We start from the raw sequence: 17,610 nt of genomic DNA on the forward strand, positions 1-17,610 counted from the left end.
CAGGGTTCTCTGGTCTTACAAGACCTTCAGAAGGCGGCTGGGGGATGGTGGCAGGCGGCAAAAGTGCCCTGCAGCTCTAGGGCGGCCTGAACATCTCCCATCACAAGATCTCCATCCGTGTTTAAGCTCTATTGCATCCCCCTTTTGCCAGAAAGTTCTGCTTTTGCATCTTTCTTGGTTTGTTCTTTCTTTTTCTCCTGTAGTTCTTTTCTCCTTTATAGGATATATTTAAAAGTACTTTCAGATTGTTATACTCAAATGAAAGTGTAAACAAAGCATATCTCTATAGTCTAATGAGTAATAAAGTCAACCCTGGTATATGTGCCAACCTGGACGGAATCAATGTCTCAAGTATCTTAGAAGCTCCTAGGGGCCCCTCCCTGACTGCTCAATTGCCCATTCCTGAAAGTGTAACCACCGTTTTGAATTTGTTTTTAACATTTTGAATTTTAAATTGTGACTTTGTTTTATTTTTTGAAGATATATTTTACACACCATAAATTCACCCTTTTAAAGGGTATAACCTAATGGTTTTTAGTATATTCATAAATTGTGCAGCCAGCATTATCAATTCCAGAATGTTTCATCTCCAGAAAAAGAAACCCCAGGCCCCTTGAGCAGTCATCACCTCCTTTATTTTCTTTACTATAAAAGTCCTTGTACCCTTAATCAAAAACCAACTATTTTTTAAGATTAATTCACCATCATCCTAATCTTTTTTTTTTCATTTCTAACTTTCTCATTCTTTTGCCATTTCATTCCCTTGCTTTATTCCTGAGTCTCTTTAAATGAGATCTTTCTTAGTGAGTTTCTCCTTTTTCTCTCCTTTGATCTGTCTTTTCGACTTTTATTTTCATTTAGCATCTTTCTCCTAGTCCTTTTCCCTCTGACACATTCATTCTTTAGCTTATACATTGATTCAGTTTTTGCACCCCCAAAGTACCAGCCTTGTGCTAGGAGCCAGGGCAGGGGTTGGCGGGTCCACTAAAAGGAGTTTTACATAATCCAGTGATCGGTACCAGCTCTTGCTATTAGCCATAACATTTGTTAAATGCTCCCTGTGAGTCAAGCTTGGTGCCAATCAACTCTTTGAACACCCAGTTCTCATAGTAACGCTGCAATATTATGTTATTATCCCACATTTACCAAGAAGGGAACAGTTTCGGAGAGGTTAAGTAACTTGGCTAAGGTCAACCAGCCAGTTAGTTTCTGGGTTGGGATTCTAGTCCCTGTTTTAGTTTGAAGCTGTTGAGGACATGTGAAATGTCCTCACATTTCACATGTGAGGAAATGTGAATGAGGAAATGTGAAAACTCCTGCCTCAAAGGAGGAGAACAAACTTTTCACTTACCTTCAGTTAGATAAAAATCTCTTTTGCTGCCAATGATGACAAAACTCTTAACTGGTGCCTAGCCTTCTTTTCAAGGGGAAAACCTAAAGTAAAGAGGAATGGACATCCTTGAATGGGCAGTAGGTGTCTGATCACAATACAGATTGTTAATACTTACTGCTAGGCACTTTTCTAAGCGTATGCACATGTCATATGTTGCAGTTGACTCATACTAGCTCTTGATTGTTCGGAGAGGGAGATGGCACCCCACTCCAGTACTCTTGCCTGGAAAATCCCATGGACGGAGGAGCCTGGTAGGCTGCAGTCCATGGGGTCGCTAAGAGTTGGACACGACTGAGCGACTTCACTTTCACTTTTCACTTTCATGCATTGGAGAAGGAAATGGCAACCCACTCCAGTCTTCTTGCCTGGAGAATCCCAGGGACGGCAGAGCCTGGGGGGCTGCTGTCTATGGGGTTACACAGAATCGGACACGACTGAAGCGACTTAGCAGCAGCAGCAGCTCTTGATTGTTAAATTTTCAGGAATTTTGTGAGACACATGCTAAACTATTGGTAGCTTGAGTCAGCCATGGCAGCCATATTTACATAATGGAAACTGGCAACACTTCAATTTAGGGCTCTGTCTCTCCACAGCCCAGCTGGTTGTTAAACCTTTGCCAGCACATCTCTGATTGTCCTTACCACAGTTCTGTGTGTTATTTTCCTTTTGGTGGTGGTGGTGGTTTAGTCACTGAGTAAGATGAGAAAATTGAAACTAAGAATATTTAAATAGCTTGTGCTCCCTCTGGGCAGCACATATACTAAAATTAAAATGATACAGAGAAGATTAGCATGGCCCCTGCTCAAGAATGTTTAAATAACTTTACTCAGACAATGTAGTTAGTAAGCTGATATTTGAATCTAAGTAGTGGGTTGTAGAACCCACTCCAGTATTCTTGCCTGGAGAATCCCCGTGGATAGATCAGCCTAGGGGGCTACCATCCATGGGGTAGTAAAAAGTTGAACATGACTGAGCGACTAAGCACAGCATAGTGGGTTGTAGGGGCTCCCCTGCTGGTGCTAGTGGTAAAGAACCAGATGAGGGTTCGATTCTTGGGTTGGGAAGATCCCCTGGAGGAGGGGATGGCAACCCACTCCAGTATTTTTGCCTGGAGAATCCCATGGACAGAGGAGCCTGACAGGCTACAGTCCATAGGGTCACAAAAAGTCAGATAAGACTGAAGTGACTTAGCACACACTCATGCAGTGGGTTGCAGAGACTGTGCCCCAACCACAGCCCTGAGCATCTCTGGAGGGAAGGTGAGGTCAATGGAGTGGAGGTCAGAGTTACCTATGCTGTGGAGCTCCTTGGGAGTGAAATGGCAAAAGAATCTTCTCCCTCTGTCTGCAGGAGCTGTTAACCTGTTTTTGTGGGAAGGGAGGTTAAGGATTGACACTGGTGTGGTGGTGGAGGGAGGAGTCCCAGGACGCCCATCCCATGGAGAGGTAGCACTCATTACTGTGCTAAGACCCTGGGGCTCACAGTTTACAGGCAACTAGCTAGATATTCCTTCGGGGGAATATCTAGAGGAGATGCTTCAGCAATAGTCATCCCTGTGGGAGGTAAAAAGGTTACCAACCGATTCTGTTAATAGGGAGAACTAAGTGATCTCTCCTTTTCTCCACCTCCAGAGAGTCCCCCCAGGCTTCCAGATAGTCCTTTCAAGCCTCTGATTCATCAATTCAGGATCCCATTTTTATTTTTTTGGCTCTACCTGAGGTCTTAGTTGCTGTGGGCAGGCTTTTCTCTAGTTGTGATGTCAGGGTTTCATAGCATGTGGGTTCTTAACTCCCTGAACAGAGATTGAACCAGCATCCCCTGCATTGGAAGGTGGATTCTCAACCTCGGGACCATCAGGGAAGTCCCAGGATGCCATGTTTATTTTATTTTTAAAAATTAATTGGTTAATTTTATTTTTGGGTGGCTATGCTAGGGCTTTTTCTGGTTGCAGCCAGTGGGAGTTACTCTCTGGTTGTGGTGCTTGGGCATGTGGGATCTTCCAGGACCAGGGATCAGACCCCCGTCTCCTGCATTGGCACGTGGTTTCTTAACCACTGAACCATGAGGGAAGTCCTTGCCTGCTTTTTAAAGTTCTCTACTTCTTCCTTTTCCATTTCAGTCTTTTTGAGTCAGAGCACACTGTGACACAGAATTATAAAAGCCTAGGGTTGGAAGAGCACTAAGCGTTCAGTCTAACCCTCATATGATGTAGCTGCATCATTATCACGCCCCCTCCCCCATCAGAGCAGGGCTTATGGAGTTCTCTAATAAATGGCATCCTGGCCCAGTCCAGATCTCAATGGATCTGTTAGGTGCATGGACCTACCCGGTAGTCATCATTGAAGACCCTGAATATATAACTGGAATGTACGTACGTGGTAGAATCTCTACAACTGCCCTTTGGTCTTTGGAGTAAGAGAGGTGGGAGTGGATGGGAGATGTGGAGTGTGGGGCACCCACGTTGGAAGGGCTGTGAGAAGGCAACCATCAGGCTGGGTTAGGGCTGTGGGACTGCTGAGGGCTCGTGTCTTCTGGGCACACAGCTGGGACAGGGCAACACCGGATGTCCTCATACCTTCTCCCTGGACCAGTGCAACCACTGGACCCAGAGAGAGAAGCCCTTTCTCCTGCAGTTCCTCCCGAACCCTCTGAAGAAGCTTAATGTCCTCCTCACTGTAAAGGAGAAATCTTGAAAGGAATTCTGTCCATTAATGCATAACAGTTACTGAAGCTGAATTTGGAGCTGAGTCAATATATTGGTAACTGGTATGCATCTACAAATAAAATAAATATAAGTGTGCAATGTCCTTACTTTAAAAAAAATTTAATATTTTTATACTTTTGACTGGGCTGTGTGGCTTGTGGGATCTTACTTCCCAGAACAGGGATTGGCCCTGCATCCTCAGCAGTGAAAGCACAGAGTCCTAACTACTGGGCCACGAGGGAATTCCCTACTGTCCTTCCTTTTAAAAATACTGCCAGCATAGGGACCTCCTTGGTGGTCCAGACTTTGCCTTCCAATGCAAGGGGTGTGAGTTGAAAACATCAATCAGAAGCAATATTGTAACAAATTCAATAAAAGCCTTAAAAACAAACAAGAATAAAGACATCAATCAAAATGTTTTTAAAGGGTACTGCCAGCACATTATTTATACATTGCACACCTCATTTTGTTCATTTGCTAAATGATCTTCTTAGTTTCTTATGTGGCCTTTGGTTAACTCCTAGAGGTTCTGAAATGGTTGTTTCTATTTTGTCCAAATTTATTAATTTGTTTTGAGAAGAAGATTTGCTAGAACCTCTCATCTATGCATTCTGCCTCCAATGAATTTCTATTCTAACCATCAGTAAATAAAAATCCAAAGTAGGTTTGGGTTTGGGTTTGGTTTGCATTTCTAAAGCATTATTTTTTCTATTCTATTAATAGTGTGTTTTCAAAGCACTTTCTCACATTCTCTCATGAGACTTTACTTCTAGAAGGAAAGGAAGCATCTTCCCCAGGGAGGACTCGATGGGTGGATTGATTTGGTCAAGGCCACTCCATCATCCTGGGGCCAGATGGGAGGTTCATGGGCTGATGTGCTACTTACTTCATCTCCTTAACCTGTTAGAATTCCCACAGTCTAATTCTACTCCTTGTCTGATTTATTTTTATATTGCTAGAGAATAAACAGGGTCTTCTCAGGTGGCTCAGTAGTAAAGAACCAATGCAGGAGATGTGGGTTCGATCCCTGGGTAGGGAAGATCCCCTGGAGAAGGAAATGACAACCCACTCCAGTATTCTTGCCTGGAAATCCCATGGACAGAGGAGCCTGGCAGGCTACAGTCCATAGGGTCACAAAAGAGTCAGGCATGACTTAGCAACTAAGCAACAAAAACTACAGAGAATATATAAGCTGAGAATATTCTGTCTTTAAGAGAATTTTACTTTTTTAGGACACAGAGCAAGAGAATCCATTCTGATGCTGCATTCGTAGCCAAGCACGTGTGAAAACTCCTGAGGAAAAAAAATGTTTTTGATCAGGAATGAAGGCAGCTGGGGAGTCCGGGTCTGTTCTGTCTCTGGGAGGGAGGTCATATCACACAGGAAGGGAGGAGCAAAGGGGGGTGACCAGGATCCTAGGCTTTTTTTTCACATTTCTGTAAAGGGCAGCATTTCCCTGAACTCTGGCCCTCACTGGGTAGGAAATCCCCTGGGTTAGTCTTTCTCGGAAGAAGCCCATGTTTCCCCCTGTAACAGCTGCAGGCTGTAAATCCCCAGCTCCAGTGGGCAGGTTCTCTGTTGTCACTAGGGTCTGGCCAGTCAGGAGCCACATGACACTCAGTGAGGTTGGAGGTGAGGATTTCTATTTATGAAATCTGTAAGGGGAGCGGAACTTACTTTAACTGACAGGAAGAGGTAACTGACACACCTCTAAAACTGTCTTAAAGTATAGTGTATCGGTTATGTACTCAGTTATGTCAACAGTTTCAAAAATGATGGCCTCTGAAGAGACGGTTTATTACTCATAGATTTCAAGAGGAGGTGGCCGTGCAGGGCCATGTTAGAAAGCAGCAAAGTTGGTCACAGGAAGAGAGAGGAGCAGAGAACTATGGACAGGAGGCTTTCATGTGGTTTCAGCAGAAAGGAATGGACAAGACAGAAGAAGGAGGTTGAGAACTAGCTAGTTTGTATAATGTCAGTGGACTCTGACAAAGGGGCTATTTCTAGTTGTCTGGAACCCGCCTGGTGAGATTTGGGCAGGTGGATGGTGGCCTGGAGTGTGAGGGCTTGATGAAGGAGGTGGTTGGGGACTGAGCTCTGAGTTGGTTGATTTGCATTTGAAAAGCCGTTCTCAGGGTGATCTGTTTACTGTGCAACTGTTGTGCCAGGGCTTTCTCTAGTTGTGGCAGGGGCTGCTCTCTAGTTCCGGTGCACAGGCTTCACATGTGGTGGCTTCTCTTATTGCAGAGCACAGGCTCTAGGTGCCTGGGCTTCAATAGTTGCAGCACTCAGGGTCAGTAATTGTGGCTTGCGGGCTCTAGGGCATGCAGGTTTCAGAAGCTGCAGCATTGGGGTTCACTAGTTTTGGCTCAAGGACTCTAGAGCCAGCAGGCTTCATTAGTTGCGATTCTCAGGCTCTAGAGCAGGGGCTTGCTAGTTGGGGCACCATTGCTCCATGGCATGCAGAATCTTCCAGGACAAGGGGTTGAATCTGTGTCCCCTGCACTGGCAGGCGAATCCTTATCCACTGTGCCACCAGGGAGGTCCAGGAATGAGCTAGTCTTGGGGCAAGTCCCTCCAGGGCCAACAAAACCCCAGATGTCAAAGCATCAGTTCAGTTCAGTTCAGTCTCTCAGTCGTGTCCGACTCTTTGTGACCCCATGAATCACAGCACGCCAGGCCTCCCTGTCCATCACCATCTCCGAGAGTTCACTCAAACTCACTCGAGTTCACTCGAGTTGGTGATGCCATCCAGCCATCTCATCCTCTGTCGTCCCCTTCTCCTCCTGCCCCCAATCCCTCCCAGCATCAGAGTCTTTTCCAATGAGTCAACTCTTCGCATGAGGTGATCAAAGTACTGGAGTTTCAGCGTTAGCATAAGGAGCAATGGCTGCGCTTTGCTACAGCAGCCGTGAAGAGATACCCCACGCCCGAGGTAAGAGAAACCCAAGTAAGTAACCCAAGTAAGATGGTAGGTGTTGCAAGAGGGCATCAGAGGGCAGACACACTGAAACCATAATCACAGAAAACTAGTCAATCTAATCACACTAGGACCACAGCCTTGTCTAACTCAATGAAACTAAGCCATGCCCGTGGGGCAACCCAAGATGGGTGGGTCATGGTGGAGAGATCTGACAGAATGTGGTCCACTGGAGAAGGGAATGGCAAACCACTTCAGTATTCTTACCTTGAGAACCCCATGAACAGTATGAAAAGGCAAAATGATAGGATACTGAAAGAGAAACTCCCAATATGCTATTGGAGATCAGTGGAGAAATAACTCCAGAAAGAATGAAGGGATGGAGCCAAAGCAAAAAGAATACCCAGCTGTGGATGTGTCTGGTGATAGAAGCAAGGTCTGATGCTGTAAAGAGCAATATTGCATAGGAACCTGGAATGTCAGGTCCATGAATCAAGGCAAATTGGAAGTGGTCAAACAGGAGATGGCAAGAGTGAATGTCGACATTCTAGGAATCAGCGAACTGAAGTGGACTGGAATGGATGAATTTAACTCAGATGACCATTATATCTACTACTGCAGGCAGGAATCCCTCAGAAGAAATGGAGTAGCCATCATGGTCAACAAAAGAGTCCAAAATGCAGTACTTGGATGCAATCTCAAAAACGACAGAATGATCTCTGTTCGTTTCCAAGGCAAACCATTCAATATCACAGTAATCCAAGTCTATGCCCCAACCAGGAATGCTGAAGAAGCTGAAGTTGAACGGTTCTATGAAGACCTACAAGACCTTTTAGAACTAACACCCCAAAAAGATGTCCTTTTCATTATAGGGGACTGGAATGCAAAAGTAGGAAGTCAAGAAACACCTGGAGTATCAGGAAAATTTGGCCTTGGAGTACGGAATGAAGCAGGGCAAAGACTGATAGAGTTTTGCCAAGAAAATGCACTGGTCATAACAAACACCCTCTTCCAACAATACAAGAGAAGACTCTATACATGGACATCACCAGATGGTCAACACTGAAATGAGATTGATTATATTCTTTGCAGCCAAAGATGGAGAAGCTCTATAGAGTCAGCAAAAACAAGACCAGGAGCTGACTGTGGCTCAGACCATGAACTCCTTATTGCCAAATTCAGACTGAAATTGAAGAAAGTAGGGAAAACCACTAGACCATTCAGGTATGACCTAAATCAAATCCCTTATGATTATACAGTGGAAGTGAGAAATAGATTTAAGGGCCTAGATCTGATAGATAGAGTGCATGATGAACTATGGGATGAGGTTCGTGACATTGTACAGGAGACAGGGATCAAGACCATCCCCATGGAAAAGAAATGCAAAAGAGCAAAATGGCTGTCTGAGGAGGCCTTACAAATAGCTGTGAAAAGAAGAGAAGCGAAAAGCAAAGGAGAAAAGGAAAGATATAAGCATCTGAATGCAGAGTTCCAAAGAATAGCAAGAAGAGATAAGAAAGCCTTCTTCAGCGATCATTGCAAAGAAATAGAGGAAAACAACAGAATGGGAAAGACTAGAGATCTCTTCAAGAAAATCAGCGATAGCAAAGGAACATTTCATGCAAAGATGAGCTCGATAAAGGACAGAAATGGTATGGACCTAACAGAAGCAGAAGATATGAAGAAGAGGTGGCAAGAATACACAGAAGAACTGTACAAAAAAGATCTTCATAACCCAGATAATCACGATGGTGTGATCACTGACCTAGAGCCAGACATCCTGGAATGTGAAGTCAAGTGGGCCTTAGGAAGCATCACTATGAACAAAGCTAGTGGAGGTGATAGAATTCCAGTTGAGCTATTCCAAATCCTGAAAGATGATGCTGTGAAAGTGCTGCACTCAATATGCCAGCAAATGTGGAAAACTCAGCAGTGGCCACAGGGCTGGAAAAGGTCAGTTTTCATTCCAATTCCAAAGAAAGGCAATGCCAAAGAATGCTCAAACTACCACACAATTGCACTCATCTCACACGCTAGTAAAGTAATGCTCAAAATTCTCCAAGCCAGGCTTCAGCAAAACATGAACCGTGAACTTCCTGATGTTCATGCTGGTTTTAGAAAAGGCAGAAGAACCAGAGACCAAATTGCCAACATCCACTGGATCATGGAAAAAGCAAGAGAGTTCCAGAAAAACATCTATTTCTGCTTTATTGACTATGCCAAAGCCTTTGACTGTGTGGATCACAATAAACTGTGGAAAATTCTGAAAGAGATGGGAATACCAGACCACCTGACCTGCCTATTGAGAAATTTGTATGCAGGTCAGGAAGCAACAGTTAGAACTGGACATGGAAGAACAGACGAGTTCCAAATAGGAAAAGGAGTTCGTCAGGGCTGTATATTGTCACCCTGTTTATTTAACTTATATGCAGAGTACATCATGAGAAACACTGGACTGGAAGAAGCACAAGCTGGCATCAAGACTGCCGGGAGAAATATCAATAACCTCAGATATGCAGATGACACCACCCTTATGGCAGAAAGTGAAGAGGAACTAAAAAGCCTCCTGATGAAAGTGAAAGAGTAGAGTGAAAAAGTTGGCTTAAAGCTCAACATTCAGAAAATGAAGATCATGGCATCCGGTCCCATCACTTCATGGGAAATAGATGGGGAAACAGGGGAAACAGTGTCAGATTTTTTTTTCTGAGCTCCAAAATCACTGCAGATGGTGACTGCAGCCATGAAATTAAAAGACGCTTACTCCTTGGAAGGAGAGTTATGACCAACCTAGATAGCATATTGAAAAGCAGAGACATTAGTTAGCCAACAAAGGTTTGTCTAGTCAAGGCTATGGTTTTTCCGATGGTCATGTATGGATGTGAGAGTTGGACTGTGAAGAAGGCTGAGCGCCAAAGAATTGATGCTTTTGAAGTGTGGTGTTGGAGAAGACTCTTGAGAGTCCCTTGGACTGCAAGGAGATCCAACCAGTCCATTCTGAAGGAGATCAGCCCTGCGTGTTCTTTGGAAGGAATGATGCTAAAGCTGAAACTCCAGTACTTTGGCCACATCATGGGAAGAGTTGACTCATTGGAAAAGACTCTGATGCTGGGAAGGATTGGGGGCAAGAGGAGAAGGGGACGACAGAGGATGAGACGGCTGGATGGCATCACTGACTCAATGGACGTGAGTCTGAGTGAACTCCGGGTGTTGGTGATGGACAGGGAGGCCTGGCGTGCTGCGATTCATGGGGTTGCAAAGAGTCAGACACAACTGAGCCACTGATCTGATCTGATCTTCCAAAGAAATCCCAGGACTGATCTCCTTTAGAATGGACTGGTTGGATCTCCTTGCAGTCCAAGGGACTCTCAAGAGTCTTCTCCAACACCACACTTCAAAAGCATCAATTCTTTGGTGCTCAGCCTTATTGACAGTCCAACTCTCATATCCGTACATGACCACTGGAAAAACCATAGCCTTGACTAGATGGACCTTTGTTGGCAAAGTAATGTCTCTGCTTTTCAATATGCTATCTAGGTTGGTCATAACTTTTCTTCCAAGGAGTAAGCGTCTTTTAATTTCATGGCTGCAGTCACCATCTGCAGTGATTTTGAAGCCCCCCAAAAATAAAATCTGACACTGTTTCCCCTGTTTCCCCATCTATTTTCCATGAAGTGATGGGACTAGATGCCATGATCTTCGTTTTCTGAATGTTGAGCTTTAAGCCAACTTTTTCACTCTCCTCTTTCACTTTCAAGAGGCTTTTTAGTTCCTCTTCACTTTCTGCCGTAAGAGTGGTGTCCTCTGCATATCTGAGGTTATTGATATTTCTCCTGGCAATCTTGATTCCAGCTTGTGCTTCTTCCAGCCCAGCATTTCTCATGATGTACTCTGCATATAAGTTAAATAAGCAGGGTGACAATATACAGCCTTGATGTACTCCTTTTCCTATTTGGAACCCGTCTGTTGTTCCATGTCCAGTTCTAACTGTTGCTTCCTGACCTGCATATAGGTTTCTCAAGAGGCAGGTCAGGTGGCCTGGTATTCCCATCTCTTTCAGAATTTTCCACAGTTTATTGTGATCAAAGGCTTTGGCATAGTCAATAAAGCAGAAACAGATGTTTTTCTGTCAAAGCATCAAGATATAACAAATGAAAGACATGATTAATATATTCTGCCTGGGAGTGGAGACCTCAGGGGTTCAGTCTTTGCTTTGCTCAACTGTTGAGGCCCTGGCAACCCTGCAGAAGCCTGCAGGCCACGTGGCATCAGCTGATGGGCGCGAGTGTCACCTGGAGGACAGGCTGGTGGGGCCCTGAACACTCATAGTCCTGGGAGAACAGCTCTTGTCTACCTGTCCTCCAGGCTGCATGCTTCCTCCAGGCCCTGTTCCCTGCATTCAGGGGCTGTTCTCTTCCTTCTAGAAAGTATGGGAAAAGTACATGGTGGGGCGGGTCCCAGGGAAGGCCTGCCATCAGGGAAGGCCTAAGCATCATGATGCTTACTCCTGCCTACACGTAGACCCCAAACTTCTCCTTGTTTTCACTCATACCAAAGCTCTTTGAAGTTCTGTCTATTCTTTTTTTTTAAACTCTGTTTCCCCTTTCCAACATACATGTCTCCTGTAACACACACACACACAGACACACACACAGACACACACACACGCATACACTGTGACTCACCGTAGTGGATTGGATAGGTATAGGGAAGGCTGTAGACTGGAGAGGTCAAACTTGTCCAAAAAAGAATAAAGAATATCCTTTCAATGAAAGCACATCAAACAGCTTACCTTTAGTTCTCCCTGGAGTCCTTGTCTTTCCCCAGCAACCTCCTGAGCGCCCCCTTTACCTCCTTGTTCCTCAGGCTGTATATGAGGGGATTAAGTAAAGGAGTGCCCACTGCATAGAAGAGACCAAAGAACTTGCCTCTCTTCTGGGCATAAGGATTTTTGGGCTGGAGGTAGACAGCAATGACTAAACTGTAGAATAAGGTGATCACAATGAGATGGGAAGAGCAGGTCCCCAGAGCCTTCCTCCATGCTATGGCCGAGTTAATCCTCAGCACTGCCCAGGCAATGGAACCGTAAGAGATAAGGATGAGGGTAAGTGGCATGACCAGGAAGATGAAACTGGACACAGCTAACTGGATTTCATTGTAGGTGGTGTCTCCACAGGACAGTTGAATTAGAGAAGGGACCTCACACGCAAAGTCATCTATCTGCCGATGTGGGCAGAAGGGCAGGCGGAGGGTCGGTGGTGTCTGGACTACCGATTGGACCAGACCCATTACCCAGGCCACGGCCGCCAGCTGCCAGCACAGGCGGGGGTGGATGATGGTGGCATAGTGGAGGGGCTGGCAGACAGCCACGTAGCGGTCAAAGGCCATCACGGTCAGGAGGACACACTCCGTGGTCCCCAGGAACAGGAAGATGAAGAGCTGGACAGAGCAGCCAAGGAAGCTGATGGTCTTCCTTGGGCCCCAGAGGTGGACCAGCATCTGCGGGACACAGCTTGTGGTGAAGCAGAGGTCCAGGAAGGAGAGGTTGGAGAGGAAAAAGTACATCGGGGAGTGGAGCCTGGGGTCCAGCATGGACAGCAGGATGATGAGTGTGTTGCCCACCAGAGTCAGGAGGTAAGAGATTGAGACAACCATGAAGAGGATTCTTTCAAGCCCTGGGTGTTCAGAGAAGCCCAGAAGGAGGAAGTCCACTGGGAAGCTGTGGTTGACCATGGCCTGTTCTTGTCCAGACCTAGAGGGATGAGGGCTGTCTGAGCTGTGTGTTCCCACCTGTCTTATAATAACTCACCTTGGGCACTTGTCAGGTCATACCAGGTGGGCATTTCTCTTCTGTCGTCACTCACTCAGCCTCTTTCCCAGCACATCGCCATCCAGCAGCTCCTTCTCTTCTGCTCCTCCTGGTCAAATGTGGTCCAGTGAGAGTGAGGAAGCCGTGAATGTGCAGAAGACAGACGGAGACTCACACTGGTATCTCAGACTTACTGAGTGAAGGCAAAAGAAACTGATGTGAAATATGGAATAATTAATTAGTTTTCCTTAATTCACCAATCATTTATTGAATGCCTATTTTGTTCTGAGGACTGTGGTAGTTTTCGATATTCCCTTATGTCAGAAATCATTACCAAAGGAATCATTTTTACTGAGTTTCCTTCCTGAGAGTATCTATGCAGTACTTCCTACTTTGGATGATAAATTTTCTGGATCACTCATGTTTTATCCGCTTTACTTTCATTTGTAGGAGAGCCACCAGAGGCAGAATGTATGAATTAAGGACATTTCTTCTCTGTATGAAGTGACCCCACTATAGAGATATTAACTAAGTTATCTTGTCCCATGAAAAAATTGTGATTGGGAATTCCCTGGTGGTCCCGTGGCTAAGACTCCGAGCTCCCAATACAGGGGGCTAGGGTTCGATCCCTGATCAGGGAACCAGATCCCACATACATATCAGACCTGGCACAGACAAATAAATATTTTAAAAAATTGTGATTTATTAAACTAAGTACAAGAGCATTTTCTATAACTAAAAAACCTGAGGACTTCCCTGGTGGTCAGTGGCTAAGATTTCGAGCTCCTAATGCAGGAGGCCCAGGTTTGATCTCTGGTCAGGGAATTAGATCCCACATGTCACAACTAAAGATCCCACGTGCCACACTAAGACCTCATGCATCCAAATAAATAAATAAATAAATAAATATTTTTTTTAATAAAGCCCTAAGCTCAACTTAACATTACATGCATGTCACAAAATAAGACCAAACAGGCTGCCAGTTGTCTTGCTTTGGAAGTAGAAACATCTATACTAATTGGACCTTGAAATAAGGAAGATGATGTAATTAAAAAAATACTTTCCCTTTCAGATAAGATTACATCAAAAGCAAAATATGCTGAGTTGCTATTGAGATATTTAAGTAGAATATAGAATTTGTTGAATGCTTTCTTAATTCTACTCAGTATTTGAGATTTTAAAACTTTCTATATCCAACTCTGAAACTTGCAGAAAATTTCCAAGTCTAAAAATTCTTGTTTATTCTTGATCAATGAATTGTTAGTATTTGCCACTTTTAAATCATTCTATCTTTTCTTTATATACACAGTTATATTTATTCAGAGCTATTGGCGAGTAGGTTGCATACATAATGCTTCTTCACACCTTTATATGTTAACATGTAGTTTCTAATCAAAAGGAAATTCTTTTATGTAAACACAGTACAGCTACTCAATATAGAAAATCCACCATTGGCAAAACATTGACTGTAGCTCATACTCATAATTTTGTTCATACTCATAGTAATGTTTTTTTATAGCAAATTTCCCCATAAAAGATCTGGTGCCTATCACTTATGTGTGACCTTGGTCGTATAGTAGCCTTTCCTTAGCTACTGAAATGAAAACGTCTTCAGGTATAAGGTGATGAGAGAGTCATTTCCTAGGCAGGTTGATAAGGAGTCTAGGGGTCCCCAAGGAGAGAGGGGTCTGGAATTCTCAAGGAGGAAGAAAGGACAAACTTTTTTTCTTTCTCTACATTCCTTAGGATTATATAACAATAATGTATCCTGCCTAAGGACAGTGTCTGGATCAAACCTTCTGGCTGTTATCTTAAAATGTAAATTATGGGAGTAGGTCTGATGAGGTCTTTACAATCTCTAGACATTCTTTGGATTATATAACTTCATTGTTAACACTAGCAAGCGGGTACTCTTTCTGCCCCCTTCTGATGCCTATGTCAGAAGCTTTCTCTATCTCCTTTATACTTTAATAAAACTTTATTACACAAAAGCTCTGAGCGATCAAGCCTCGTCTCTGGCCCGGATTGAATTCTTCTCCTCCAGGGGCCAAGAATCCCGGTGTCTTCGCGTGATTCAACAACAACTTTTCAGTGATGGGTTCAAGTCTCACCAGAAGAAGCAGAGATTGGTGTACAGCTGGCCTCATGCAGTAGTTCAAAAGGGAGGAAAGGCATAGAAAATGTTGAGATCGCCAAGAAATTGAAGGCAAATAAAGCAAAGATGATGGGTGTGTGGGAGAAGGAAGTCTGAACAGTAAGGAGGATTCTGGGCAAGTAAGTCAAGAAAACATCCTGGAGAAGGTGACCCAAATCTTTGCTGTGAAAGACAGTTTGGGTCACAGGTGAGCTCACAAACAATCCTAAAGGAAATGAGTCCTGAATATTCATTGGAAGGACTGATGCTGAAGCTGAAACTCCAATACTTTAGCCACCTGATGCGAAGAACTGACTCATTGGAAAAGACCCTGATGCCGGGAAAGATTGAAGGCAGGAGGAGAAGGGGATGACAGAAGATGAGATGGTTGGATGGTATCACCGACTGGATGGACCTGAGTTTGAGTAAGCTCCAGGAGTTGGTGATGGACAGGGAAGCCTGGCGTGCTGCAGTCAATGGGGTTTCAAAGAGTTGGACATGACTAAGTGACTGAACTGAACTGAGCCCACAGATGGTTGCAAGATGTGGAACCACTCTGGCAGTCAAGGGGCAGAATTGGGGGTCTTCTGAGAAGAGACAATCGTAGGAAACCATTGAGGGGATGTGGTGGCAAGCATGTGGGTAGCTTTGATGGCAGAAAATGTCCCAGAAGCTTTTGGAATGGGATAGGCTTCCATGTTGGCTCAGTGGTAAAGAATCTGTCTGCCAGTGCAGGGGATGCAGGAGATGTGTGTCTGACCCCTGGGTTGGGAAGATCCCCTGGAGGAGGAAATGGCAGCCCACTCCAGTATTCTTGCCTGGAAGATTCCAGAGGAGCCTGGCAGGCTACAGTCCATGGGGTCACCAAAGAGTCAACACGGCTTTGCTACTAAACAACAACAACAACAAAGCATTTCTTCATCACAAAGTCACCATTTTGTGTTAGAAGCTGCATTTCTTCCCCTTTTTGTAAGGACTCCTTTTTATCTTCTTCTCTAGTTCTTCTTCCATCATTACTTTCCCTTTGAGGATAAGATTTGTTCCCTTTAATAACTTTTTTTTTTTTTTGGTAGCTTGTGGGATATTAGTTCCCTGACCAGGCATTGAATCCATGCAGTGAAAATGTGGAGTCCTAACCACTGGACCACCAGGGAATTCCCAACAATTTGAGTAATAAAGAGTGTATAAAATATGTCTATAAGCTTTACAGGATAATAAAATAAACACATGGCATATCTGCCCCCGACTCAATTTAAGAGCAGAACAAATGTTACCCATAGCTCTGGGTACCTCTCTGATCACATCTGATCACAAAGAGACATCTTCTCTTTGCCCTTTAGGAAGTAATTGGTATTCGGCTTATTTTAAATTTCTTTTGAACTTTATAGTGGTCCTATTGCTTGTATCTCAGCAATTACCCACCAAGTTTTATTTATCCATCAGCTGTAGAATTTCCCATATTCTTATTTTCTTGGCAATGTGTTTCCTTACTCTGTATGTTATTTCTGGATATCTTTAGGTTCTATCTTCCTTTGACTCTCCGTTCCTTCTTTTTGTCTGTTTTTCGTAACAGGTCTTTTCCTCATCCTCTTTCTCTAGGTTCTTCTTTTCTCTTACACCAAGAAAAGCAAACACTACTTCCAGTTCCCATTGATTCCAATATTCATGTGCATGTTTAATCTTTTATCGGTCACCAAAGAGTCAGTCATTTCTAAGAGCTACAAGGTCATGAGATGCAAATTCCACATCCAGTAATGATAATCTCATATTATTTTCATAGTTATCATCTCTTGAGTGTTTCCTAAGCACCAGGCACTATGTTAAAAAAAATTCTCAATATCTGTATTTCACAAAAACCATGAAAAAACTTGTTGATACTATCCCTCATTTATAGAAGAAACAGCTTCAGAAAGGATGAGTAAGTCACCCAAGATGATCCAGCTAGTAAGTGCCAGGGCCAGATTTCTAGACCCTGTTTCATTCATAATATTAATGATGATATATAGTAATGGATGGGCTATAGGAGAAGAATAAATATGTGACTTACCCACAATCAAGTCAGTCTCCTCATTGCCTTGCTGCCAGAGCATCCCCAGGATATGGAGCTTTGGACTGGTTTGAGCCTTCACTTGATCCTCATACTGAAAACTAAAAGCAAATTATGAGAAATACTATATCCTTGAAATTGATTAAAGCTCAGATTTCAGGTAAGGGTAATGATTGCTATGGGTTCCTTCCCCAGTCACTTTGCAAAGCACATCACAGTAGATTGCTCTTTATGACAACTTCAAGAGATGTGCACAATTATTATCTTCTTTTTCGGACACAGAAATGAGAATGAACAGAGGATGAATCACTTGTTCTGAAAGTGTAGCTAGCAAGCACCACCGCTGAGATTTGAACCCAGGGTGGTGGCTGAGGAGGTCATGTAATAACCACATCCCACCATCACTTTGCTGAGCCTGTGAGGCCAGAGGCAGCCTTTTACTGTGGAGCTTTTTGATAACAAGTTCTCCTCCTCAATCCAGGAAGTTAACTTCTCTTTTAGTGGTACTGGAGGTAAAAAGGGAAGAGTGGTGAGGTGATGAAGGGAGTGATCCCAGGACTCTTATCCCATGAGAGAAACACCTCCTCAATTCTGCCAAGACTGGGG

At 44.0% G+C, this 17,610-nt stretch overlaps 2 protein-coding genes and 1 non-coding gene across 6 annotated transcripts in view; 1 reads left to right on the forward strand and 2 right to left on the reverse strand.

The window, feature by feature from the left end:
* Nucleotides 1–17,610, reverse strand: part of OR2H1D (olfactory receptor family 2 subfamily H member 1D) — a 43,452-nt gene that overhangs the window by 9,432 nt on the left and 16,410 nt on the right. For 2 of the 4 annotated variants that reach the window (XM_059880253.1, XM_059880252.1), the window contains 3 exons: nucleotides 17,005–17,105; nucleotides 12,824–13,016; nucleotides 1,352–2,754 (listed from right to left, as the gene is read on the reverse strand). The gene's annotated coding sequence lies outside the window, so the exon portion shown is untranslated. Of the gene's footprint in view, nucleotides 1–1,351; nucleotides 2,755–12,823; nucleotides 13,017–17,004; nucleotides 17,106–17,610 lie in introns of those variants that run through there. The other 2 variants (XM_024983834.2, XM_010818407.4) reach the window with 2 other exon arrangements.
* Nucleotides 2,129–2,234, forward strand: LOC112443888 (U6 spliceosomal RNA). Its single transcript, XR_003032296.1, has one exon. It is a non-coding gene; the product is annotated as a U6 spliceosomal RNA (small nuclear RNA).
* On the reverse strand, nucleotides 11,809–12,747 carry OR2H1 (olfactory receptor family 2 subfamily H member 1). Its single transcript, NM_001390162.1, has one exon. The coding sequence runs from the start codon at nucleotides 12,745–12,747 to the stop codon at nucleotides 11,809–11,811; it is 939 nt and encodes a 312-aa protein (NP_001377091.1).

This window comes from Bos taurus, chromosome 23 (genome assembly GCF_002263795.3).
Source record: "Bos taurus isolate L1 Dominette 01449 registration number 42190680 breed Hereford chromosome 23, ARS-UCD2.0, whole genome shotgun sequence".
Lineage (NCBI taxonomy): Eukaryota > Metazoa > Chordata > Mammalia > Artiodactyla > Bovidae > Bos > Bos taurus.

Excerpts from the sequence above, each read along its gene's own strand:
- OR2H1 (NM_001390162.1), bottom strand. The coding sequence starts at position 12,747 with ATGGTCAACCACAGCTTCCCAGTGGACTTCCTCCTTCTGGGCTTCTCT.